Source organism: Typha angustifolia, chromosome 14 (assembly GCF_048772165.1).
Source record: "Typha angustifolia cultivar Huaian chromosome 14, ASM4877216v1, whole genome shotgun sequence".
Lineage (NCBI taxonomy): Eukaryota > Viridiplantae > Streptophyta > Magnoliopsida > Poales > Typhaceae > Typha > Typha angustifolia.
The window spans coordinates 12786217-12810792 of NC_133252.1; the positions used below are offsets into that span (position 1 = coordinate 12786217).

Below are 24576 nucleotides of genomic sequence, written 5' to 3' on the forward strand. Positions count from 1 at the left end.
ATAAAATGTTTGAAACGTTCCTTTTGTTTACAACTATATGTTGCCAGAGGTGGTTTGCAAGATTTTGCTGCCGATAAAACGTTTGAAAAGTTCCTTTCGCTTGTAAAAAATGCTTGTTGGAGATATTTTAGTTCTGGGTCAATGGTAACATCCAACAGAATTCATTGCATGGGAGAATACTCTCGCCGAGAATCTTCTACCTTTCTTTTCAGGTGCGGCAAAACAACCACCCCCACTTTGGTGTGACTTCGATAACAAGCAAATTATAGAAAGAATCTATCACCGTATTACAAGCAAACATTCAGAGACGACATCTATTTAAATAAGCTCCATTGGAATGTATACTTCGAATTCATGGTCAAGAGAGTTGAAATTATGTAGACAGCATTCTATCACCATATTAACCTGCAAAGACCGACACAGAAGATGCTGCCTTTAAGATTAAAATGGAAACATATTTACATTGATCGGGCAAGTTAGACTGTAGATATGATACAAATTGCCTTTCCACAGGTGCCAGAAACCTCATAAAAGTTGTATCTGTCCTCCTTTGCTGCTACTATGATCAAACTCTGGCATAGATTACGGTGTGCCCATATTCAGACCAAATGGCTTTGCATCAACCTGGGACAAAGATGGCTGACCAAAGTCAACCCCCTCGACGAAGGTACTGGAAGAATGTCAACTAACAGGAACTCCTGAACACCAATCTCAGTGTAAGACGGTTAATATGGCTGATGCAACTTGATTTTTTTTATCGAAGCCACTCTGTGGGGGTGGGGGGGGGGGGGGGGGGGGGGGGGGCAGATCTTGCAGCAGCACTCCTCACAGACAAAAGGGATGAGGTTGATCTCTTCTACACACACAAAAAAACAAGTAAGAGGAGATCGGTCACCAGATCCATTGCAAGCAGTAAATAACAGAGGAAATAGACCTCTCAAGTTAATTCAAGATCACCATATCTGATCGGTTTAGAAGCTAATCAGAATCAGTATCAATTGACAGAACCAACCGTTGGCGAACGGAACGAGGTTGGCGAGGAGGTGAGAAAGGATCAGAAGACCTCTGAGTTCTTGGGGCTGCTTTGCCAAGTCTGTCATCGTTCATACTCTGAAGAATTGAAGCTGCATCAGGAGAAAGTATATATTATATGTTAAGTTGTGTTCTCACAGCCAGAAAAAAAGTTCAGTAGCCTAAGATTTGAGCAGGAAGTAGTTATAGCAGGTCCAGAAGAGCAACAGCATGCAAGAGAAACTCACTTTAGTGGGGTTGCAACTTGCAAATATACAACATATCTAGAAAGACTAAGTAAAAAAGCTACATAAGCAAAACACATGATCAGTAGTGTTGACAGTTGCCTAATCATCATAAGTATATATCTTTTGGCAAATATTTTTAAACAAAAGTGAAGATGCAGAAACTACAAGCAGGACTGTAAAAAAAAGGATCCTATAAGAGACAAGGTACTAACCAGCATTGACTAATGATTTTGTCCTGTTGTCATCAGCTGTAAAACGTCCATCTGGACTCAGCCCTTCTGTAGCAACATGATCCACATAACTTCCACCAACATGACCAAGGCTAAGAGATATCCAATTATCAGAATGGCTACCAGTAGCCATTTTAACATGACCATTTGAGTTAGCATGAATTGTACCACCATCAGGCTCATTGGAAAGAAAAATCTGCAAAGAAGGATCATCATGTGCGAATCCTAAAGGGTTATCAAGAAGGTTCCCTTTTGCTTCAAAATTAGAATGAGAGGATGAAAAGTCACGGGTTGATCCAGTTTCTCCTAAATTAGCACCTGAAACAGACCCATAACCATTAAGCAATTGGCAACTGGTGGAATGTTGTTGCACTTCAAGCAAATCATCTACAACATGCGAATCTTGTTCAAATATGTGGAAACTAGCATCATTCTGAGGACATGTCTGATAATCCCAGAATGGCATTCCAAAATCATCAGCGTCATTGTTTAGGAGGTCAAGACATGAATTTCCGTTCATCCCTTCTCCGGGTTCTTCAATATAAGTTCCAGAAGATTCAGGTTGGTTGGCAGGAAAAGAGATCCCGGCATCAAGACCTGTGCCAGCATAATCTACCCTAGGAGAGACCACAGTTACATTGTCTTCATCAGAGTCGCTTAGTATTATTACATCTGCATCATTTGATGGTGCTTCAGGAACTCTTTCATCCACATTATATGGGTCAAAGTTGAGAGGAGGAGAACCCAGTTCATGGTCATTGTCTGAAGAAAAAGGAAAACACCCTCTACCTTGCTGATTATAGCTTGGATCTTCCCCATTTTTAAAGCTTCCTGTGGCCCTACTGCTGTTCATAGGTATGACACTCTTGCTTTCAAAGTTTTCAACTGCATCATTTCCAAATGGCAGAGATTTAAGTTCTACAGGCTTACTAGCCTCCCACATTCTGTTGTTGTTTCTGTTACTTCCCAACTTCAGACAGCTGAATCCTTCAGAAAAACCCTCCTCTTTAATATGCTTCCTGACATCCAAGTCCGTCCTCAATTCTGAATCTGTAGCAACATAAAGAGTACCATCAGGCAAATGCCACTGTGCAAGCTCCTCATATTCACCTCCATTCTTTACTCGCCAAGAACCATCAGGCTTCACATCAATCTCATTTACGTCCTCTCCACAGTTTTGCATCTATATCACCAAGATACTATGAGATGATCAGATCTTAGGCAAAAATGAATCACATTAATATTTATCCAAGATCAAGAAGAACCCACCAAAGAAGTTATGCGGTTGAAATAAGGATCGATAATGATGCTCTCCAAAGAGTAATTCTTCAAGCAAATTGGACATTGCCACTGCAGAAAAACTAACATACAACAGACCAGGAAAAGAAAAGATTGAATTATTCAAGGGGATATTTTGTTACCTTCCGTGACCGTTGATTAAGTTCCACAAAAGTTTCTAGATCAAAACAACCCATGTGAACACATGGTTTGAATCTGCCAGCAGTTCTCATTCTTGAGCCACTCATCTGCCAAAAGAAATGCCGGAAATAAATATGAAACAATAATCAGCTAAAACAACTTTTTCACTGTGAGATAGTGAAAAGAAGATATCTACTTCACAGGTTCAAATTAAGGACTTCAGCACTACAAGAAGATCAGAAACTCATATTGCATAATGGAAGTCAAACTTGTCACTATGGATGGCAGTTGGTCAGGTTCAATTTAGACTCTAGACTAGATCAAGCTATATAAGTAATCATATACAAGCTTGATCCATGCAACACATGAAATCAGGTAGGAGTTGTCTAACCCAAACACCCGTACTGGTCAACGTGCAATAGCTGACCCAACTGAATGAAAAAAAAAAAGATTCCAATTGATCTACAGTTCAAATTATCTTGATCTGGTGCTACTTTGTCAGAATTATGCAATCTGCGTCATGCTACATTAATCTGTAAAACTTGTGACATGAAGTTTCTTTCTGATAAGTGTATTATTATGCTGCACTAATCTGCAGACTTTATCCCGTCTAAGTGTATTATTATATATTCTTATTGATCAAACTAACTGTTTAGTAAAAGTTAAAGATCTTCTAACAACCAGTTTTGTCTTCACATTAAAAACTGTTCTCTTCCACATTTTCCATGGGGCATCTAGAATCTTAGGATAAAGAATATATTTAGCTAGAATGGCAAGCATTTATTGTGTGACTGAAGTATTCGACTTTGAAATCCAAGTTATGTTTCATACTTCTGTTCCTACGGCTTTCCAGCCTTATCCCTAATGGCAGCCACATGAACCTACTTCATTATCTTCCATGTGTATTCATGAATTTTATTTTGTACTTGCATGATGTGTGGCAAAATTGAGCTGAAATTATTGGGTTTGATCCATCGTTAAAAAATTGACCACAACAAATCTGTTCCAGACAAAATGGATTAGTTCTGACAAGACACCAAAACTGATGCTAAAATTAGCAAATAGCCTGGTTCCAGCCAAGGACAGTAAGTTTCAACCAAACTAGGACTGTTTCTTCGTCCTTTTGGTTAATTTTGCCCGAAACTTGATTAGGAATGATAACTATCCACAGCTATGCTATGTCATACTTACAGGACAGCGCAGATTGATGGTGACAGAATCAGCCACAACTTCGATATCGCTGTCACTGTCTGCATTGTCTGTCGCTGTTCCACCACCAAGACAACGGCGTACACGGGTAAGGGCATCACCAAAACTCTCACCATCTGCTTCCTTGGGAACCAAATTGAGGACCTGAAAGAAAAAACAAGGTGAACAAGTAGAATTAAAAATAAAGCAGAGTATAAGAAGCAAAACCGTTAAACATAGTGATCCGAGAACAAGGAAAAGATATAAATAACTTCATTAGAAACCACGGCACCTTACAATTGCTGAACCAAATGTCAATTGACAATTGAAATGACAGTAACAACAAAAATATAGAAGGTAAACATAGTCAGCTCAAGGCTTGGTCTGGTTTAAGAGAAGAAAAAAGTTGTTGTCTTTCAATCTAATAAAATACAAAAGAAATACAGAAAATAGATAAGATATACCCAAACTAGTGTTAGTTGAAAGCAAATATGTAAACATCTGTATTCTCAAGCCATTTAATTTCACAGCATACATGTTTTTCTTTTTCACAGCAGGCATGTCAAACAATGGATTTCACTGTTCTCTATCATCTTAAGATCTTAGAGTAACTGCACATATAATGAGCTGGATATATCAGTGATTCAATCTTAGTGTCGTCATGTATCAAGAATATAATCCTATGGTGCTATTTGATTTACCAGTCAGGAAAACCTACTTACTTGATGAACTGTCCGTCGCTTGGCAATTCTGACACCAAAACAAAAGGTGCGAGCATCACCTCTCGATAAACAGATCTTGTTGACCCCTTCCCTGCTGCATGTGGTAATCTGAGAAATGTGTTGAAAGAAGCACTAAGACTCTTAACTAATCAACATTGTCAGCATAACTGAATAGACAACATTTACGAATAAAATTCTTGGAAAAGCAAAAACATAATAGAAGTCATCAATTAGCAGTGTCAGAGTCAGCAGCATCAGAAAGAGAGTACTTTCTAGAAATTACAAGGGACGCACCACTGGACCATCGTCCCTGCCACTATTTCCTAACTGCTGTGTGCTTGGCCTGTTAGTCATTCGAATTGGAATACCTGAAGGGAAATGCAATGACAAGCAAACAGTTAGCAACCTATCCAACAAATTCTAATCTGTAAAAGGAAGACAATGGGTCTTAGAAAATTTTATTGACTTTCACATTCACAGCAACCTCAAGTGGCCTTTCCAAGGGGTAAAGCATAAAAGTAAAATTCTGCAATACATACAGAAACTGAAAAAGTCCTTTTGATAGAAGCACATGCACAAGCACACTCCATCACCCATGCTAACCAACAAGAAAAGTCAAATAGAGTACGAATAGTGGTCAACAAGCCTCCTTTCAAGACAAGAAGTTATTACTCTCAAAGAACTTGTAAAAGTAGAAAAGGTATCAATGAGAAGTACAAGATAACATGGTTCCACATCCCATTCGTCAGCCTTCCATCTACTCAATCACGCAAAATTCTTAGAAGTTAGAATCCCCTAAAAAGTGGTTTAAAATTTTGGAGAATATAAACACCATCATGAGGTGGGGAAACCATGCCTACAAGTAGAAGCAAAGGAAGAGACAAGGAAACCTATATATAAGTTTTTTAAAAATGATCAGTAGACAGAAGAATCTGAAGTGGCCATATGATGTTGAAAGAACTGGTTCTACTCTGAACCAGACATTTTAAATATTTCCTTTTCACTGAAAATTGGTGCTAACAAAATTCAGAATATATGTCAAAGTTCAAAATTAGAAAAAAGTTGGATAATGAAAGAAAAATAAATATATAAAGAAACATGTTATTAATACATCTTACATTCATAAAGAGAAACTCGAAACTGAATACAACAAATTAGCAAATAAATGAAAAAATTTCAAACCAACAACAAAGGGAACAGCGGATGATTAGGTAATTGTTTGAAGTTAGAAATAATGAAACACACCATTGACTTGTAAATCAGCATTCAGTGGCCAATGTATCCTAAATGGGACTTTGTCATTGAGAAGAATACACCATATCTGCAAGAGTATGCACCAGCATTACAGGCTATAAATCCCAAAAATGTTGACAAGAAATAACCTGTTCTACATCTTAAAATCAAATACTGTTCTTATTTTGCATTATAGGTGAAAAAGACTTCCCATTATCAAGCAAATCAGTAAAAGGAATAAACCTGAAGATCAAAGTCAGTACGCTGCAGCATTTCTCTATGAGCTCTTGATAATGGAAAGCTCTTCTCTATGCATTGCACATCACATGTCCTGAATATAAGAGGAAAATTCAAATCATGGAACAAGCATCACTATAAAGAAAACTTATGAAAAATTTCAAAGCAGAGGAATCGCAAGACATATTGTCATTTAAAGCACAGTTTGATGTCATTCAGTAACTGATGAAGAAAAACTCTACAACACGTGTATTTTAAGTTACCAACATGAATTACAGTAGCTCATGCAATTATATTTACCATCAATCAAGATCATTAATACTAAATAAAGAGGCATTTCAACTGCCCACTTTAACCAAAACTTGCAAGTATAAAGCAGGTTAACAAAATTATTGATGACCATGTAATCATCTTAAGCTCAAATCTCCTCCTTACCTCTTGCTCGTGTCATCATCCCTAACCCAGCTTATTGCTCAAAATCTACATGCTAACCCTGACCTATTGTCCCATGCACATTGCATGTTTGATATCGCCTCAGCTTTGCTTAAAGCGCTCTTCAAGAACTACTTTTTCTTAAAAAGGAAAGTTGTCTGAGAAAAACATTTTCTTGAGTTTAGACTTTGCCGATCACAATGGGAAGCACCTTTTGTTACATCAGATCAAGTTTGATAAGGATGAGTTGGCCCATTTGTATCATATTGGATAAGAGCAATATATATATATTCTGTCACTCATTTTTTAAGATGGATTAGCTTAATTCTGTGGCTTATATTATAAGAGAGTTCTGGCTCTTATGAGGCATCTAACTTATGATTAGCTAACGATTTACCAACCAATTTTAATAAAGATAGTATTACCTTTTCTACGACTAAAAATGTCTTAATATCTTTGCTCCCAATCAATTAGTGTAGAATTTTTTTTTTGGAGTGGTTTTATGATTTAGCTCAATGACTCGATTTTACTTGGTTAACAACTCTATGGTATAGTAGCTTAGAGAAACAACTCGACAGTAACGACGGCTTAAAGTGATATAACAAGGAGTATTTAGTTCGAATCAATCGCTTGGCAAGTCACACGCCTTGAAGTTTAAACTATGCGACTTAGTACATTAGTTAAATCTATGTGAAGCCTAAGTAACTTTGTATTAAACTGTTGTCTTCCACATGTGACCACAGAAGTTCAGTAATTCATGTAGTTAATTAAACAAAATGATAGCTCCATAATAAGATGCAATATAATTATAAAAGTAGATTATCCACTCTAGGAAAGCGATCAAAAGCATACTCATCCAAATAGGAGCAAGTACTTGGTAACTTGGGTTAAAGATATCAAGATCAATATGCCAACAATAACGGAATCCCATGTCAATGAACTGCCACCAAAACTTGTTGACCAACCTGTGGTAAAGTTGCAATAGATACATAGTAGACATGGCTAAAAAAGGTCGATATTCCAATTACAAAGGCTTATCAAGATACCCCTCTGTGTTAATGCCAACAAGGCACAACCCATGCTCACCACCACAGGTCAGCATGCTTAGTGCACAAATTTCAATCAAATTCAAATTTCAACCTTCATTAAGAGCTATAGCATAATAGCATGCATAAAACTAGAAATCAGACAAGTCTTTGGAATGATTGGTCAAACTTCTTGACCCGTGAAACAAGAAAAAGATTGCAATATGTATCACAAATAACTCACCCATCTGCTGCAATGGCAGAAGAAGCTAACTTCACCGGAAGTAAAGGATGGGCAACCGTCAACCAAAATCTGTATGTTCCAAAATGAAACTATTTTAGAAATTATTACTTGCCCACTCAAAAAAATTGGTTGAATCTGCCTAGGGATCTATCATATTAAAGTTAGAGAGAACAAAAAATTTGACTGAAAAACTAGAACTTTTGGCACAAGTCGCACAACAAATGTGAACGAGAATCTTTCATAATCATAAATTCATATAGGTCATATTAGTATCTAGGTGTAAATAGAGCTGTAATGTCGTTAAAGAAATGTGCAATGCCCTAAGAAATAGGGATAAAAGTCTCCAATATTGCTTATTGCCCGTTAACTTGCTTGTTTGCATGTATTAAGAATGCTTCAGTCAGAATATGAATGCTCATATGTTGACAGCAACAATTAAGAATGTATGTTTGCATGCTCTGCACATAACAACACACTCATGGAACTATCTTTGCATTCCAGTCAGAAGATTGAATTTCAAGATTTCATCAAAAGAAATAAACAATCAGTGCATTATTAGAGCATTGGATGCACCAAATAATACGCTACAAAATCATAGGACTGCAACAAATAGAAGAAATGGCTATATGCTATTAGATGAGCAAAATAAGAAATAAAGCTAAAAATATAATACTGTGTCAGGTTGGACCAACATACGGATCGGCCCTATTTATTCGGCATATTTCGCAATAAAAGCAGGGTGGAATTTCTAGTGGAACACCCTCGACAGGCTTCTCAGGTATGATGACACAGCCAAGATGTTGCCAAACATTGCATCGTGGATCTTCACACTGTAAGTAGTAAAAGGAAGCCATTTAGTGCTACAGAAAGAGTAAATGTAAATCCATCAGATCTGCAGTAGTTAGTAGGAAGAAGGTAATTGCAGATAAGCAGATTTCACTTTGAATGCAATGGTTCAATATAGACAAGTACATTAAGAACAAGTGAAGATAATGAGTGACAAGGACCTGACAAAACAAGCCCTTTTTTTCTTGTAAATTTGAGGACAGAAGTGAGAAGCAAAGAATAAAAGAGACAATGGAGACAATAAGAGTTATTGGTTATTAGATTGATTTCTCCTGCATCATATCTTCTGAGAAAAGCAGGATCTGAACATGATGCACTCTAATACTGTATATTTGCCATTTGCAGGATGATATGCATAGCTCAGAGGACTAGGTTTGCCCAGGAACCATTTAATTGAGATACAAGACCGCATGGAATCTACAAGCTAGCATTGCTATATGAATTAATCTTTATTCTGGCAGCAAACAGAGAGAATGATTACCTTAATCATGGACTCATTACTCAACGAACTACCACAAGGGCAACGAATCTTCATATCCAACCGAGAAGAGTCATCTACTTCTTTTTTAGGCTTCACATTAGCTACTAAGGCACTCTGGCTTTTCGATGCTAAATCAGGAGCTCCAGGAACTTGCATTTTTCTGCAAAAAGTATCAAAATATGATAGCATAGTTCAGGGAGATTTGTATGTAATAGAGAGTTGACAATGCCATTTAATGGACAAAAACAAAAGAAATGAACAAACATAAATGGATTATAAATAAAATATGATAAATATTTGAACCTCACCTGTAAGTGTCATCAATTATTTTTGCTACTGCTTCTTTTCCAATAACTTCTTTTCTAGATGAACTGTTCAATTTGGATACTACAAAAAAATAAGGATGCACATTATGGAGATGTCATAGTCATAATCAACAAGTTACCCTTTCAACCAAACAAAGCAATGGAGATGCCCCTGAAATACAGATCTATGTGAGCTATGATCAGAAATTCAAGGCTAAAAATGACCACACAAAAAAAAAATACATGTAGTATATGCAAGTGCGTGCAATTCTGCATATGTAAACACATGCATCAGAAAGATACTAAACACGTTGCAACCGGCCTCCAATAAAAGAAGAAAAGGTTCCAAGATTTTCCAAACAAAAATGGTTCAAATACTATTAAATCATAAAAAATCATGCAGGAAAAAGGAACAAAAACACGTTGACAGAATATATACATAGTATCAGATTTTTTGATACAACATTGATCACAAAATAACTAATCAAAAGCATTTATTCTAACCTTCCATATTTAGCTGTAAAATCAGGATCAACCAACATAAAGGATTCAGGTTGGACTAGATCAAGCCTTTCTTGTGAAAGCAATATCAAACTCAAATGCTTAAACAATTTTCAGGTGGAAACTAGGAAAAAGACAATAATGCAGAAGACAACAGGATGTTTCAGAAATGTCACAAATCTGGAGCAAGCCAAAAGGAAAAACCCATTACCTTGTTCATCAGAAAGCAAGGCTAAGATCCTGTCAACAAGATCCTGCACAAAAACAGAAAACAAATCAAGATGATGATGACAAAACAGAAGATGAAACCACATAACGAAAATTAACAAGCTTAATCGAAAGGCAAATACATGAACTTTAAAACCAAGAAGACATATATCAGCAGACTAATATTTTCCACCAACCTGCTTCTTTCCCTGCTTCGCCACACCAACTTGATGCAAGACATCCTTAAGTTCCTTTATCCTGAAGTAACCCAATTTGTCCTGTAATAGAAGCATTTGACTGTTACGAATATGAAAGAGGAACAGCCAACAGCGAGGCAAATCGGATGTCAGATATTATCGGCCAACCTAAAATAAAATTAATAGCAGCACAATAGATTGGAGAAGTTTGTTTTGACCAAACAAACAAGAGTTAAATCCAGTAGTACAGTGACAATAAGAGGTATGGAATTTGTTCGAAGATCAGTTTTTCAGTAGCAAAGCATGTCTTAGCTTATAGCTTTCGAGTGAGACTTTTTCACATTTCATCTCATTCAAAATGAGGCATTGCTCAGCTGACCAACTGTCAACCAAAAATTATCTTGAAGTAGAGAACTCAAGTGGTTGTCGATTCATTGTGTTATCACATAAACTGATAAATCTAATCATAAGTTGTTCTCATTTAAAACATTTGATCAACCATTACAAGTCATTGCACACTGGCTATGCCATCAATTCCAGATTACTTTTACTAGTAGCCCAACCATCTAAGCAATCTAGTCATGAATCCATTGATAGCAACCAGAAAATCTAAAGGACACCTAAAAGGCCATGCAACCTTTGGATGGGGCAATGACTTAGTTTGAGTTAGATACTAGTTGAGCCACCGGTAGATCTTTGTCCTAAACCCCTCCTTTGTGTGTCTCTACTTGGTCGATAATCTTCCTTTACAACAAGTTAAGTGATAAAGTCAATTAAGTCTTATTCTAGTGAGTGAAAGTTGAAATTTGGGCTCTATATCAAATCCAAACAACAGATAACCACTTAACTCATTTGCAATCTTAACCACTGATTGTTTATCCTTATTCTATCACTTTGTTTCCAATCAATTATGCAGTATCCTGCTATTGTTGCCAAACAACAGATAAAAAACATTTTCCTTCTCTTAATCCTATCCTGCTATTGTTTCCAAGAAGATTAAAATACAAATAAGAAGCCATTAGATGGAGCAGTAGGATAAAACAGTCTTGGCCCCAACTTTTATCCCACTTAGTAGCGCTTCATACCCTTTGTAGACCACCAATTCAAGCCTAAGAAATAATATGGGCATTGAATAAATCGACCATAACTCATAAGTTGATGCTGAAACGAGTTGCAGCACCGACTGAAGGGCATCCTGCATTTGCTAAAATTGCGAAGCCAGATTAAGAAAATAACCTTAAAAGCAAGTTCAAACAATACTCATAAACCACAACAACTACAGCAGCGTCCACGAGACCTTTCGACACCTTTAAGTGCTAGTGAAGCAAAATAAATCTCCATCTAAAGCAAACAATCAGAAAATTCTAAGGGAATCGTATAGAAATCGATCAGTAAAGCACGTAAGGCCGATACCTTACAACCGGACACCAAATCCATCGCTCCCGCGTCGGCACGAGGTACGGACGCGGAAATAGAAGCGGATTGGCCACCTCCGCCTCAATACTACGACCTCCAGATCCAACCCGATCGGGATCAGATCAACCGGTGGGAAGAAGGAAGCAGAGTTAGGATCGACACGAACCGTCTTCCATGAAGTGGAACGAGGCGTCGATCGAGAAGAGTCACGAGAGGGATATAGTCAGATTGAGTCAGTAGCAGCTCGACGAAACCCTAAGCGAGGGGAAGGAAGGATTTGGGGAGAAAATATTCAGGATGAGTCTTGAAGAGAGAGAGGAGAGGAAGGCGATGGGTGTAAAAGAGTTGTGCTGCGGCTTGGCTGCTGTAGAAGCTGAAGTCATCCGTGAGGTGCTTTTTTTTTAGTGCTATTTTACTTTTATAATTTTTCTTATTAACTGTTCAGTCCCCCGTTTTGCGGGTATGTACGCAAATAAAGAATTTACAGGGGTATCCATGCAAAAGTCCCCTAGAATATATAATTAGATTTAGTCAACAAAGACTTTTACTGTATGTATATATATATATATATATATTATCTGTTGATAAATTAAATGGTATATAAGATATTTTAGACTAGATTAAGTGACTAAAAAATTTTCAAATTTAAATATTTTTTAATTGCTTATCCTTAATAATAGGAGCATCTTATCGGTACTTCCTGTTAATTTTATTTAATATTATTTAATCTTAACCGTTCGATTATGAGAGAAAAACTAATAATTCTTATTGAATTATTTATTTTTATTATTAATATCCTCATAATCGTTTTTATAATAAAAGGGGTGCTAATTTCTACAAATTTATTATTATTATCTTTTATAAAAAAATATAGGTAGTTAAAGAAGAGAAATAAAATATAACTAATATATCATTATAATTTAGAAAAGTGATCGATACTTTTAATTAATTTTATTTAGTATTATTTAATCTTAATAATTAGATAAGGAGAAATAAATAGTTTTTATCGAATCAATCTAATAATCAATTCCGAAGACTAAAACCATAATATGCAGCCAAATGCAAGGTGCTCTCGTAAATGCATTCATATGTTTCTATTATGTATAAATTTGATTAAGAAATCACTCCTCTGTTTCAGGTTCTTTTAACTTAATTTATCAATTTAGTTTTCAAGTTAATTTGTAAACTTTACATATATCTAGCATCAATTATCATTGCAAATTAATTTAAAAGCAAGCATAGGCAGTAGTCAATATCATAAATATAATTTGGTTGTTATGAAGTATGATAGATATCACCATCCTGTACATTGAAAAAAAAAAAAAAACCAAGCATTCCACTTTCTTTTTTTCAATATAATAGATACTCGATACATATCGACGTAACCAGAAACAAGAAACAGGAGAACAAAGAAATAGAAATAAGTGTGAAATAATAAAACAATCTTTCGAGTAAGAATTGTCAGCCGATAAGACAATAACAATCCATTACTCAACAAATATCAGTATAACAAATGGACAGTCTGCAACAATCTGAGCAGGCTATCTGCTCTCTTCGTTGCTTGTTATTTGCTCCACTGGAATAGAATCATCCTTCAATGGAGCAACTTCTATTATAGGGGGCCCTGAATGCCTTCTGATCCTTCCTGGAGATGGCATACTAGGTTTATCCGCCACCGGAAAAGATAAACGCTTCTTTGCTGTATTTGTTGATCCTTTGTCAGGCGTCTCAGCCTTATCAGTTAACGGGCTCTGATGTCGCGACCTTGCCATTGCAGACTTCGTCGACTGCATGTAGCTTGGAAAAACCTGCGAGCTTGTTAAATTCTCAGCATCTTTTACGAGAGACCCTGCGATGCTGTGCCTCCTGGAACGCTCTGATCGCATGCTAAGTACGCTCCCAGTGTCATCCTCCGAGTGGTATAAACCACTTTTTTTCGAGCTAACTGAATTGGTCTTTCCTGGTGTTGATGGAAGTTTGGCAGGGGGAGTTGAAGGTGCTACAGATGGCGCCTTGGAGGACGAACGGATTGGTTTTTGCGGTGTAGGAGATGTCTGTTCTGAAATGGTGTCTCGACGAGCGTATCCTTTTATTATCTCCCCTGATACATTCCTAGCAGCACTTATCACAGAAGCATTGTCACTGGTCTCTTTCTCTTTCTCTGTCGTTGTGTTGCTCTCCCATGGCCTTGCGGACATCCAGCGATCTGACCAGCTCCAACCCCATTGTGGATTATGGGGGTCTGTGAACATTGGGGTTACTGTTCGGGAGGAGCTCTTCCACTGTTTTCAGGGATGAAGTAGAGCAATAAAAAGGATTGCTGTCGCGAAATTGATATATAGAATAGCATGAGCAGTGTTCAGGAACACGCAGAATCAAATGCATCATACCTGATGAGAAAATGCATAAGCTAGTGCCCTCTCTCTTCTTATAGTGGCTTCATGTTTGTTATACAAACTGGCCTCAATTTGCTCTTTGGATTGAAGACTGTCATCCCAATTTTCACCGATCTGTTAAAAACTTAGATTAGTACCCTCTTAATACCAATAATTTCTTCGTATCAAGGACATTTCGGAATGTGTACATCCCAGAATTTTCATATCCAGCAAGTCCAAAACAGAATAGATAGTTTTCCAGTAGGCAAACAGTATAATCCAGACACTGAAACAGGTCTGGTTAGTGATTCTTTCACAGGTCTCACTGACGTTTAGATCACAACAATTTCACAAGAGATTCATATCTTGTCTTTCTCTTACAAAATACAAATTTGAGCAATATAGAAATTTATGGTGCAACATGATCACAATAACCGAAGCATGACAGACATATGATCAGGTGAAGTGTGTACCTTTGATTTCTCGATCTCCTTTTCACGTTTCAGCTGCAGCTGCCTCTGAAGAGACTGGTTTTCCTCCGACATTCTTATCCTTCTAGAACGGATTTGTGATTGAACTCTCGCCAAACTCTGCATGCAATGTAGTGTGTTTGTGGTTTGGCGCCTGACAGAATTTCCATCGACCAGTGACTTCAGCCTAAAGAGTCCTCTCAAGGCTCGCAATGCTCTCCTTGCCTATAAACCGGTGTTTACAAATTGAGGAAATCAGCTACATATCAGAAGAATTTCAAGCAGCAAAGATATCATAAAGCACTTGAAGTAGTATTTTCAACAGATGGTAGGTTCAATTAATGCCAACTGAATCTTTTCTGCTTGTTATACTGAAGAATAACTGCACGGGGAATGTCGTGTAACACAATTTTTCTTTTCTTCTTGGAAAAAGAATACTAGTTAATGATAATGCTCAGAACGACAGCTGATTTAGTTGGAGAATGGAGATGAAATTTGAATTTTGAACAGAAATATTTTTGCCTCATCTTCATATAAGTACATTGAGATGCAAGTGATGATCCAAAAATTGACTCTCAATCCATAAGACTACTTAATCGTCCATATTCTAAAAGAATTCAGAAACAGATAGACATACAGCTTTTTCTTTCAGAAAATGTGCATTCAGAAAACCATACTATAGGAAATTTCATGATCGAGTGGTCTGTTATTTTAAATAAGAAAATCCTTGATAGTTAGAAGGTGTGAAACATAATATTCTACCAGCTCTAGCATTTGGTATTCCACTTAACAATACAGAAAGAAAATTTCGCTCTTTAAGATTCAATGCCGAACATCTCACCATAAGTCTTTTCTAGAATCGTCATTCAATTACTTGCATTCGACCAAAATAATCTATAAAGATAAATCATGTAGCATATATCAATCCATAATACATAGTAAAATCGATTAATTGGATGAATCTTTGCGCCATCAATGCAAATATGTGGTTGGAGAATGAGAATAACAGTGTGCAAACAAATGTACTGGTCTTATACCTGGTACCCTCGGAATGCAGTCTGGATCTTGATCGCCGCAATCTCTTCGCTGGATTTATCCGGTGACCTCGCCGCAGCAGTGAGCTGAACAAACTCTGCGGCAGCTTGAGCGGCAACAGCGGCAGCCTCAGCGGCCACAGCGGAGGCAAGTGCTACAGAGTAAGCATGCTGGCTCTGCTCATTCTCTATTTCAGATAGCTTTATCTCCTTATCCTCCTCGTGTAGAGGAGAAGGAGGTGGAGGAGGAGAAGAAAAAGGTGGTGGTGGTGGTGGAGGTGGTGATGGTGGTGGAGGTGGTGGTGATGGTGATGGTTGGGTGACGTCTGGAACTACCGACGGCTCCAAGGGGACCGGATCCGAGTGCTTGGATTTCCCAAATCTCCATTTCTTCTTAGATTTGCTCTTCAGGTATTATATGAATGAGGAAGGTGACAATTAATCAAAATCCAAATGTTTTAAAAATCTGTAAAGCATCAGAAATCTTACCCTGATCCTCTTCTCTTTGGATTCGTGGCCCAGGATTTTCTTCACCGCAACAAGCCACTTCCCCTTCCTCCCCATCTCCTTCTCTTTCTCCTAATTATCCAAAGAAGGACCCATTAGGAATCAACAAAGCCAAAATCTCGACGACCCAGAAGACGACTGAACCAAAAATATCCAATTTTCCTCGAAAAAAGAGAACTTTCACAGAGATCTCGTGCTTCTTCGAGGAAACAACCGCGAAAAAGCAAAAAAGATCGCCCGTGGAAGGACAATTACCCATCAGTCTAAAACAGTAAAGAAGAAAAATGTCTTCTTTTACGTTCTGGAGATCCAAAGTTCTCACCTTGACGTGTTGTTCGGATCGACGATCTCACAAGGACACGAGAAAGAAACAAAGCATGGATGGCGATGAAGAGGCGTGCCGTTATGAGTAAGATTGGATCAAAAGATCAAAGAGGAAACGCTCTATATCTCGCGCTCAGTAAAGCGAGGGAGAAACGGAGGAGGAGGAGGAGGAGAGGAGAGAGGAGAAGCGAGACATATCTTTTTCGAAATCCAAAGTGTACAACTCGGGCTGCGGTGGATCGGGGTTGGCCACGAGAAGGGCCTCCTCTTTCACAGCTGGCAACCTTCGTTGGGCCCCACCTTGTGGATCGGAAATGGTGGGACCCGCCGGGAGGAGTTTTGGCAACGGAATGGAGCTGTCGTCGTCTTCCATTCTTAAGGAGAGGGACAAGAATCACCTCTGTGAACAGAGAAGGGAAATAGAGGATTCTATGCAATGCTGATTGTACCAAATTTCATAAAAGTAATACTTTGGCATCTTTTGATTAGATAGTTTAGATAAGTCTTCTAGTCGGGGCTGCAGAGGATCTATACACATGTGGAATAAGAAACGCCTCGTCTTAGATTTGGCTATAATTAGCTTTTTAAGGACGTATCTGGTTGCAAATTAGTGGTTAAAACGTAAGATTAAGAAGGAAAAAAACACAAAACAAGTACATAATTAATGCAAAATTAACGAATTTTAGGGTAGTTTTTCTTAAATAAAAAATACTTTGTGTTTTGTTAATTGATATATTTTGTACATGTATGAAAATTGCAAATTTAATGAATAATTATACATTGATGACCACTCTAACTATCTAAAACCTCTGAGATACACTAGTTAGTTATTCATTCATTTTTTCTTCACTGTCATGTGATCTATCTTAAGTTAAGAGTAAGATAGTTATTTAATATTTTCTAATGAAGAGATATTGATTATAATTTACGGTCCAAGTGTAATTAGTCCAAAAAATTAAAAAATTTAGTCAGATATTTCTAATTTCTATTACGAAGAGCCAAATCATAGTATTTAAAAATTTTAAAGTTTCTTTTATACAAAATAACCCCGTAATAATTCCAAGCCCTATTATTCAAATCCATTAATAAAAAGTCTTCTCGGAATAATGACGTGGCGTCCCCTTCCACCGTACGTCCACGTCAGCGCTTATCTTCTTGTACGTAGACACCTAGCAAGAAACAATGCTAAGTGCTAACGCTAACGCTAACGCTAACGAACAACAACTTCCCAAATTGTGATCCCCAAAAACGGCCCCAGGTTAATCAGAGAGGCCTATAACTAGTTAGTGGGTCCCAGTAAGACCCTTTTCCGGTGCCTTTAACCATTAACATTATCCGGGGGAAATAGATGTGTGTATATATATATATATATATATATAGTTATTGTTATTATCCGATATTCCCACCCTCTAATTTCTCCACTCTCCGCTCTCTCCTCATCTCCTCCTCCTCACTACCCAACCATTCACCTTAGCTCTCCTCATCGTCTCTCCTCCTCTCGAATTCGAAACCCTAATCGCTTCTTTTGCGATTTCCCATTCCCATCGATGCGATTTCCTCCATCCCCGATCTCGTAGTGTTCTCTTGCGATGGTTGTTCCCGGCTCCGATCAGGTCGAATCCTTCTTCCACGCGGTCAGGGATGCGGTCTCGCCGCTCGAATCCGGACTCCTGCGCGTCGCCAAGGATCTGGAGTCAAATTTGAAGAAATCGACGGGCGAAGGGGAGCGTGGCGAGTTCTCGAAGAAATCTACCCGTGATGCGGTGCTCGCCGTCGCTCCGACGGCGGAGGAGAGGAAGAAAGGTTCGTCTCCTATCAAGTTGCCTATCAAGTCGCTGTTTGGAACTTTATTCCCTAACGGGAAATGCGGCGATAGATTGAAGGAGGATTCATCTAAGAAAGAGGGGAGAGAGGAGGTCAGGGAAGAATCGTGCACGAACTGCTTGCGGTTTGTGGTGACTTGGTCTCTTTTGCTCAATAGCTTTGTGCAGGCATTTCCGAGGCCGTTCAAATCCGTCAAGAAGTGCTTTGGGAAACAGTGCAAGAAAGAAGAGGAACCATTTCTGGATCCCGTGCATAAGCCGCGAAGGGGAGGAACGCAAAAGTCCTTCTTTTGGGACAGGAAGAAGAGTTCAAATTCGGCGGACGATGTCTTGTCGCTAGAACTCCTTCTCTGCTTTGCAACTGACAGTTTTTTGCAAAACTTTCAGATGGCCGATTTAGTTTTCAAGGAAAATGGCGAGAAGAATTGCGATGAGACACATGTTTCTAAATCTTTTCCCCCTCAGTTCGATTGCTTGAAGATACTCAAGGGATTGATTAATGGTAAGAAAGCAGATTTTGATGGATTTGTTTCGACTATGAGGTTTGCAAGGGTGGGTGGGGCTCCGGCGAGTTTAGTAAGGGCTACTTCTTCTGTCAGTGATGAGAGTGAGGATCGCGCCCCCGGCAGTGACAGGGAGGAACCTGAGAGTAGCTCTCCTCAAAAGATAGCAAGTGGTTTGCTCAACATTCCTTTGTCGAATGTCGAACGCCTGCGGTCTACCCTGTCAACTGTTTCTTTGACTGAGCTAATTGAGTTCATACCTCAACTGGGAAAGTCCTCTGCAGATCATCCTGATAAGAAGAAATTATTCTCTGTACAGGACTTCTTTCGTTATGCAGAATCTGAAGGTATGCATTTAATATCTTTTTCTGTCAAGTAGTTATCTGTTGCAGTACATATTCATCATTGGTGGTGGTGGTGTGCGCGTGAGAGGCGCCGGGGGGCGGGGGGGTGATGCTACACTTCTACATTATTTTCATAGCACCAATTTTGCTAGATATGTTCCTCTTAACAAGTTCTGCATGCATAAAACAAACTTAGCCTCCTTGAGATGCCTGAGTGTGTAGGCATATTTAAAAGTCGGTAACTGTAAAATGACTTCTTCTATTGTTAGGTACATCAAGTTGTGCTAGTCAGGTTTTGTCTTTGTTTAAATCTTGCTACTGTCAGAAAGGGGAACATGGTAGATATCCTGAATAAACTCTTGAATATAAAACTCTATACAGCTGTATGTATGGCATGGTTAGCTCATGATGTTCGAGAACTTCTGTAATTTGTTAACTATATATGGACTGTCAAAGTTTGAAGACCTTCAGTCACATGATTAAGGGTTATAGATTTTTTATTCCCTGTGAACTAATCAAGTTATACGAAGTCTCAGTATTAAGGTAGTTTTCAACCTTTGCAGTACTCAGGATTCTATTGTAACTTTCTTCTTCCTTTTTATTTATAAAAAATTTAGAAGCCCTAGATATCTCATACAATTCATTTACATTCTTATGTGTTTTTATTAGATTTTAATAACCTTAATATGTTCTGGAGGTCAGGATATATAATTCTATTTAATTTCTGCCTCATTTCATATGAACAGGAAAAAGGTTTTTTGAAGAGTTGGACAGAGATGGTGATGGCCTGGTCACTCTTGAAGACCTTGAAATTGCAATGAGAAAGAGACGACTACCCAGGAGATATGCTCGAGATTTCTTGCGGCGTACTAGGAGTAACTTATTTTCAAAATCTATTGGGTGGAAACAATTTTTGTCCTTGATGGAGCAGAAGGAGCCAACCATACTGAGAGCTTATACAACTCTATGTTTGAGCAAGTCTGGAACACTTCAAAAGAATCAAATACTGACATCATTGAAAAGTGCAGGTCTTCCTGCCAATGAAGACAATGCTGCTGCTATGATGCGTTATTTGAATGCAGATAAAGAAGGATCTATTTCATATGGTCATTTTCGCAATTTCATGCTTCTTCTTCCTTCGGAACGACTTGAAGATGATCCTCGGTATGGTAAATGAAGTTCCCAGTAGGTTAAAATTTCTCAATGTCCATAATGAATGCTTATTGACAATAATTTATTCATTTTAGAAATCTGATCATTTATGACATCTACTTCCTGTGCAATACAATAATCTAACTATTTAATCTGTTCTTCCATGTATTATAATCTCTTCATTATCGTCATGGTGGTCTGACCATACCTTTAACCTATCTCTGCTTATGCAATTAGTAACCGGCATTCTTTACTTAAATGAGGTGATTATACACCTTATCAGTTTTCAATTTATCTGCAAAGATTGCTACGTTCTGTATCTATTTACTTCTAGTTCGATGTCACTTCATCTAAATAATTACACTTTATGGTGCCACATCTAAAGAATAACTACTTTAAACATTGAAGTTCTAATTACAAGAGTTGATTGCTGTTTGTGTAACTTTCTTAAACAAAGCAGTAATATTGTCCGATGTATGCTATTTCCGTACTCCTATTAATTATTTTGTTAGTTTGAGTTCCTGACTTTGCTTCTCAATATGGCTAAAAATCTCCTAGGATATGGTAATGTTAAGTTTTGTCTCCTTATACCAGATTTTCAAGGAAGGAGAGGTTATTAATTTTGGATATGAACATCATTGGTCAAATTAGTACACTGAATCATTTTATTTCTAGATGCATGAAGATACCACAGCTTATTTTCTGCGTTGCTTGATTTCTGGTTTGAAAATGTATCTAGGAGCATCTGGTTCGAAGCTGCCACAGTTGTTGCTGTCCCCCCACCAGTTGAAATATCTGCTGGAAATGTTCTAAAGTCTGCTTTGGCTGGGGGCCTTGCTTGTGCACTTTCTACTTCTGTGATGCATCCCATCGACACGATGAAGGTATCCCATATTTCCATTCAGTGCTACAGACATTTTACTTTTCAGAAAAGAGTAAATACCTATTATATTTCATGTCTAAGCAGGAAACTGTTACTGTTACTACAACAAATTAGAGTGATTTTGCAGTTAATTCTATAATGATCAGAGTGGGCAAAGCTTTAAGAGGATGAGTAGTTTTTGCCTTTTACTACCCACTATTCGGAATTAGCTATAGAGGGCCATTGCCATCCATTCTTTTTTCAGTTTAAATGTCTATAAAGTTGATATCTTCTATAGGGAGATGGGGACACTTTGTTGATTTGTATAACTATTCTTTCTTTTTTTTCCTCTCACGCAACTTATTAATTGTGGAAATTGACCGAGTAATTTGTGGAGAAAGGCCTTCCAAAAGGAAAATGAAGACAATAGATAGTTGATGCATAACATCTGCATTTTTATTTATCCTGTTGAATTGCACCTTATGTTTATTATGAAAGCACTATAGGTTTACAATTTCTGCATTGAAACTTGAAACAAAGGTTTCACAGATTGCCTAGTATGGTTGATTTGTGAGTTGTGGAGAGAAAAGTGTGTGACATATTCTTTGTCATGACAGTAGTTGAAAAAAGAAGAATCTGTCAACCCATATGTTGTATGTTGGTCGGGATGTTCAGGGAATGAAATATATCAATTTTCTTTATTAGAAGAATTATGCTATTAGTTTCTCGCATGCGTGATACATTGAACATATAGCATACCAAAGATATTGGATATTTGGATCGTTTGAAATTTCATAATAACTCTCGTTGGTTTGCTAGAATAGTGAAAAGGAACATTATGCAATTCTGGGTGTGTCTCCTGGAGGTTATATTTGAATTTCTTTGGGAAAACCTCCATTAAGTGGTTGTGTGTTTCTAATTGTATCAGACACGTGTTCAAGCATCAACACTTTCATTCCCAGAGCTCATCTCCAAGCTTCCTCAAATTGGGCTTCAGGGATTATATAGAGGTTCCATTCCAGCAATACTTGGACAGTTTTCAAGGTCAGTATCCTTGCTTAACTTATGACATCCTTATGCTTCTGCAACACTCAATCCTTTTTCTTGACAGCCATGGATTGAGAACTGGAATATTTGAAGCAAGCAAGCTTGTCTTAATTAATGTCGCCCCAACACTTCCAGAGATTCAGGTAATACTAATTTTCTATGCATGGAATAGATTCCCAAGATAGATTACCAGGTTCCAACCGCTCTTACTCGCTATTGCACTGATACCACTACATTGAAAGTCCAAGTAGTTTGTGAAGTTGCATTGCATTTTTGCTTCATTGGTTTACTGTAATTATCATTTCCTCCACAATTAGTGCTAGATAGATAGAGAGCTTTATTGTGGTAACAACCAAGTTTGATCCGATGATAATGTACTACTGGGAATAAATTGCATGAGCTTTACAGATCCCTTCAGTGACATCTAGCTTTTCTAGGTGCAATCTTTAGCGTCCTTCTGCAGCACAATCCTGGGAACAGCTGTTCGAATTCCTTGTGAGGTTTTAAAGCAGCGGCTCCAGGCTGGCATATTTGACAATGTAGGAGAAGCGATTGTTGGTACTTTACGGCAAGATGGTTTTAAGGGTTTCTTCCGTGGAACTGGTGCCACACTTTGCCGGGAGGTTCCATTCTATGTTGCTGGCTTGGGCCTCTATGCAGAAGCTAAGAAGGTATTGTCTTAGTTTTGTGTCAATACTCTATATTTCCATCTTTAGCTATATTGGTCCTTCTTTCTTATTATTCTAACGTCTAAGTCAATTCAGATTTTTAAACAATATTCTAATTTACACTGTTTAATTTGGCCCGTATATTTCATGGTTTAGCTGCCCCCTAATTTAACTGGTGGAGTTTCTTCACATTTCCTGGTTCTGATAAGCTGCTGCACTTTTGAGTGTTGAAATTAATGACTCCCATGCTGTGATATTGCATACAGTCTTGTAAATTTTGAATGCAAGACTTTTATGAAAAATAGGTTCTTATGGTACCTTGAGTCAAAAGTTCCTAATCTCCTACTAAATGTGGGGATAATGAATTTGGGAAAGCAATTCGCATATAGTTAAGTCTTATTTACTTTGGTTGTATTTGTTAATTTTTCCCTCATTTGGAGGTCTTTTTGGATCTCATTGTCGTGTGCCTTTCATTTCTGAAGGCTGCACAGAACTTTCTCGACCGAGACCTGGAACCTTGGGAGATTGTCGTGGTGGGGGCATTGTCTGGCGGGTTTGCAGCCGTTATTACGACTCCATTTGATGTGATGAAGACGCGAATGATGACTGCTCCTCAGGGCTTGCCCGTGTCGATGCAAATGGTGGCCTTCTCCATCCTACGACAGGAGGGCCCTCTCGGACTCTTCAAGGGAGCCGTTCCTAGGTTCTTTTGGATCGCACCTCTTGGTGCTATGAATTTTGCAGGCTACGAGTTAGCAAAGAAAGCAATGGACAGGAGCGAAATTACTGCCGAGGATGAGAAAAAGATAGCAGCTTAACGTTGCAACTAGTATGAGGCTATTCAACCTGGTCCATTTTATCCCCTGAAAAATAGCCACCATTTTGATTCGATGACTTCACTTTTATGTCTTTAGTCACAGAAGTCTGGATTCTCTTCTAGCCTTTTGTAAAGAATCTTTCAGTTTCTTTGTTTCCTTTGCTAAAGAGAGGGTCCAGCTTCTTCTTTTCTTTTCTTTTTCTTCCTTTTTCTTCCTTTTTGGTAGAAAGCCTCTATCAGCTTCTGAGAGCTGATTGGCTGGAGGAAATTGCCGTTTCAAAAGACCTTTAATATGTGTATATAGTTATCTGTGCTCTCGGGCATTCCTCCATCTTGATATTTGAAAGTCATGGAGAGGGTGTGGCTACTTTGCTCTCTTTAATCTGTTTATAGTTAGCTACATGATTCAGCTGTCATTCCGCTTGATTCTTTTAGACCTTTATGTTCATTTATTTACTTATTCAGGGCAACAGGCAATAGTATGAAGTGATCATTGTTAAAAGGAGCCTTAAACTTTGTTAGGCTCCAAAATTTAGGGTTCCAAATTCCGGGATCCTAAATTGACGCAATGGAGAACAGGATAAATTGTTTAATTTTTCATTTTAGTCATGTTTAACGTGTACTATTCCAGTAGGGAACTAATCGATCTCATATACTAGATTAATGGTGAGAGAGCTGCTTCAGCCACGTGAAAAATGGACAGAAGAA

General features: G+C 38.0%; 3 protein-coding genes across 7 annotated transcripts; 1 reads left to right on the forward strand and 2 right to left on the reverse strand.

The window, feature by feature from the left end:
• Window positions 1–244: 244 nt before the first annotated feature.
• LOC140775447 (E3 SUMO-protein ligase SIZ1-like) lies at window positions 245–12320 on the reverse strand. Of its 5 annotated transcripts, none has more exons than XM_073118741.1 (17): window positions 11940–12320; window positions 10527–10607; window positions 10334–10376; window positions 9625–9703; window positions 9317–9476; window positions 8686–8819; window positions 7990–8058; window positions 6295–6382; window positions 6064–6139; window positions 5113–5186; window positions 4819–4926; window positions 4100–4261; window positions 2911–3015; window positions 2759–2839; window positions 1472–2672; window positions 958–1124; window positions 245–856 (listed from the first exon to the last, which is right to left on the reverse strand). In XM_073118741.1, exons 1-16 carry the CDS (start codon window positions 11961–11963, stop codon window positions 979–981), a joined length of 2631 nt encoding a protein of 876 aa, XP_072974842.1. In that variant the 5' UTR covers window positions 11964–12320; the 3' UTR covers window positions 245–856; window positions 958–978. The 5 variants fall into 5 exon arrangements, with proteins under 5 accessions (XP_072974842.1, XP_072974840.1, XP_072974844.1 ...); XM_073118739.1 differs by having other exon boundaries at window positions 245–853; window positions 935–1124; XM_073118743.1 differs by having other exon boundaries at window positions 246–853; window positions 1013–1124.
• Window positions 12321–13246: 926 nt separating this feature from the next.
• On the reverse strand, window positions 13247–16886 carry LOC140775881 (protein IQ-DOMAIN 3-like). Its single transcript, XM_073119360.1, has 6 exons — window positions 16651–16886; window positions 16311–16400; window positions 15825–16226; window positions 14791–15012; window positions 14333–14452; window positions 13247–14224 (listed from the first exon to the last, which is right to left on the reverse strand). The coding sequence occupies exons 2-6, from the start codon at window positions 16383–16385 to the stop codon at window positions 13484–13486; spliced, it is 1560 nt and encodes a 519-aa protein (XP_072975461.1). The 5' UTR covers window positions 16386–16400; window positions 16651–16886; the 3' UTR covers window positions 13247–13483.
• A 1168-nt stretch (window positions 16887–18054) lies between these two features.
• On the forward strand, window positions 18055–24284 carry LOC140775842 (uncharacterized). Its single transcript, XM_073119301.1, has 7 exons — window positions 18055–19325; window positions 20069–20486; window positions 21214–21358; window positions 22265–22380; window positions 22448–22526; window positions 22821–23054; window positions 23534–24284. Exons 1-7 carry the CDS (start codon window positions 18242–18244, stop codon window positions 23867–23869), a joined length of 2412 nt encoding a protein of 803 aa, XP_072975402.1. The 5' UTR covers window positions 18055–18241; the 3' UTR covers window positions 23870–24284.
• The last annotated feature ends 292 nt before the right edge of the window (window positions 24285–24576 follow it).

Coding starts and splice junctions, on each gene's coding strand:
- LOC140775447 (XM_073118741.1), bottom strand. CDS start 11,963: ATGGATTTGGTGTCCGGTTGTAAG. Junction 2,840..2,910: donor TTAATCAACGGTCACGGAAG/GTAACAAAATAT, acceptor GTTTTTCTGCAG/TGGCAATGTCCAATTTGCTT. Junction 1,125..1,471: donor AAAATCATTAGTCAATGCTG/GTTAGTACCTTG, acceptor CTCCTGATGCAG/CTTCAATTCTTCAGAGTATG.
- LOC140775881 (XM_073119360.1), bottom strand. CDS start 16,385: ATGGGGAGGAAGGGGAAGTGGCTTGTTGCGGTGAAGAAAATCCTGGGC. Junction 16,227..16,310: donor CCAAAGAGAAGAGGATCAGG/GTAAGATTTCTG, acceptor TAATACCTGAAG/AGCAAATCTAAGAAGAAATG. Junction 14,453..14,790: donor AGGAGATCGAGAAATCAAAG/GTACACACTTCA, acceptor AGTTTTTAACAG/ATCGGTGAAAATTGGGATGA.
- LOC140775842 (XM_073119301.1), top strand. CDS start 18,242: ATGGTTGTTCCCGGCTCCGATCAGGTCGAATCCTTCTTCCACGCGGTC. Junction 20,487..21,213: donor CGACTTGAAGATGATCCTCG/GTATGGTAAATG, acceptor AAATGTATCTAG/GAGCATCTGGTTCGAAGCTG. Junction 23,055..23,533: donor TCTATGCAGAAGCTAAGAAG/GTATTGTCTTAG, acceptor TCATTTCTGAAG/GCTGCACAGAACTTTCTCGA.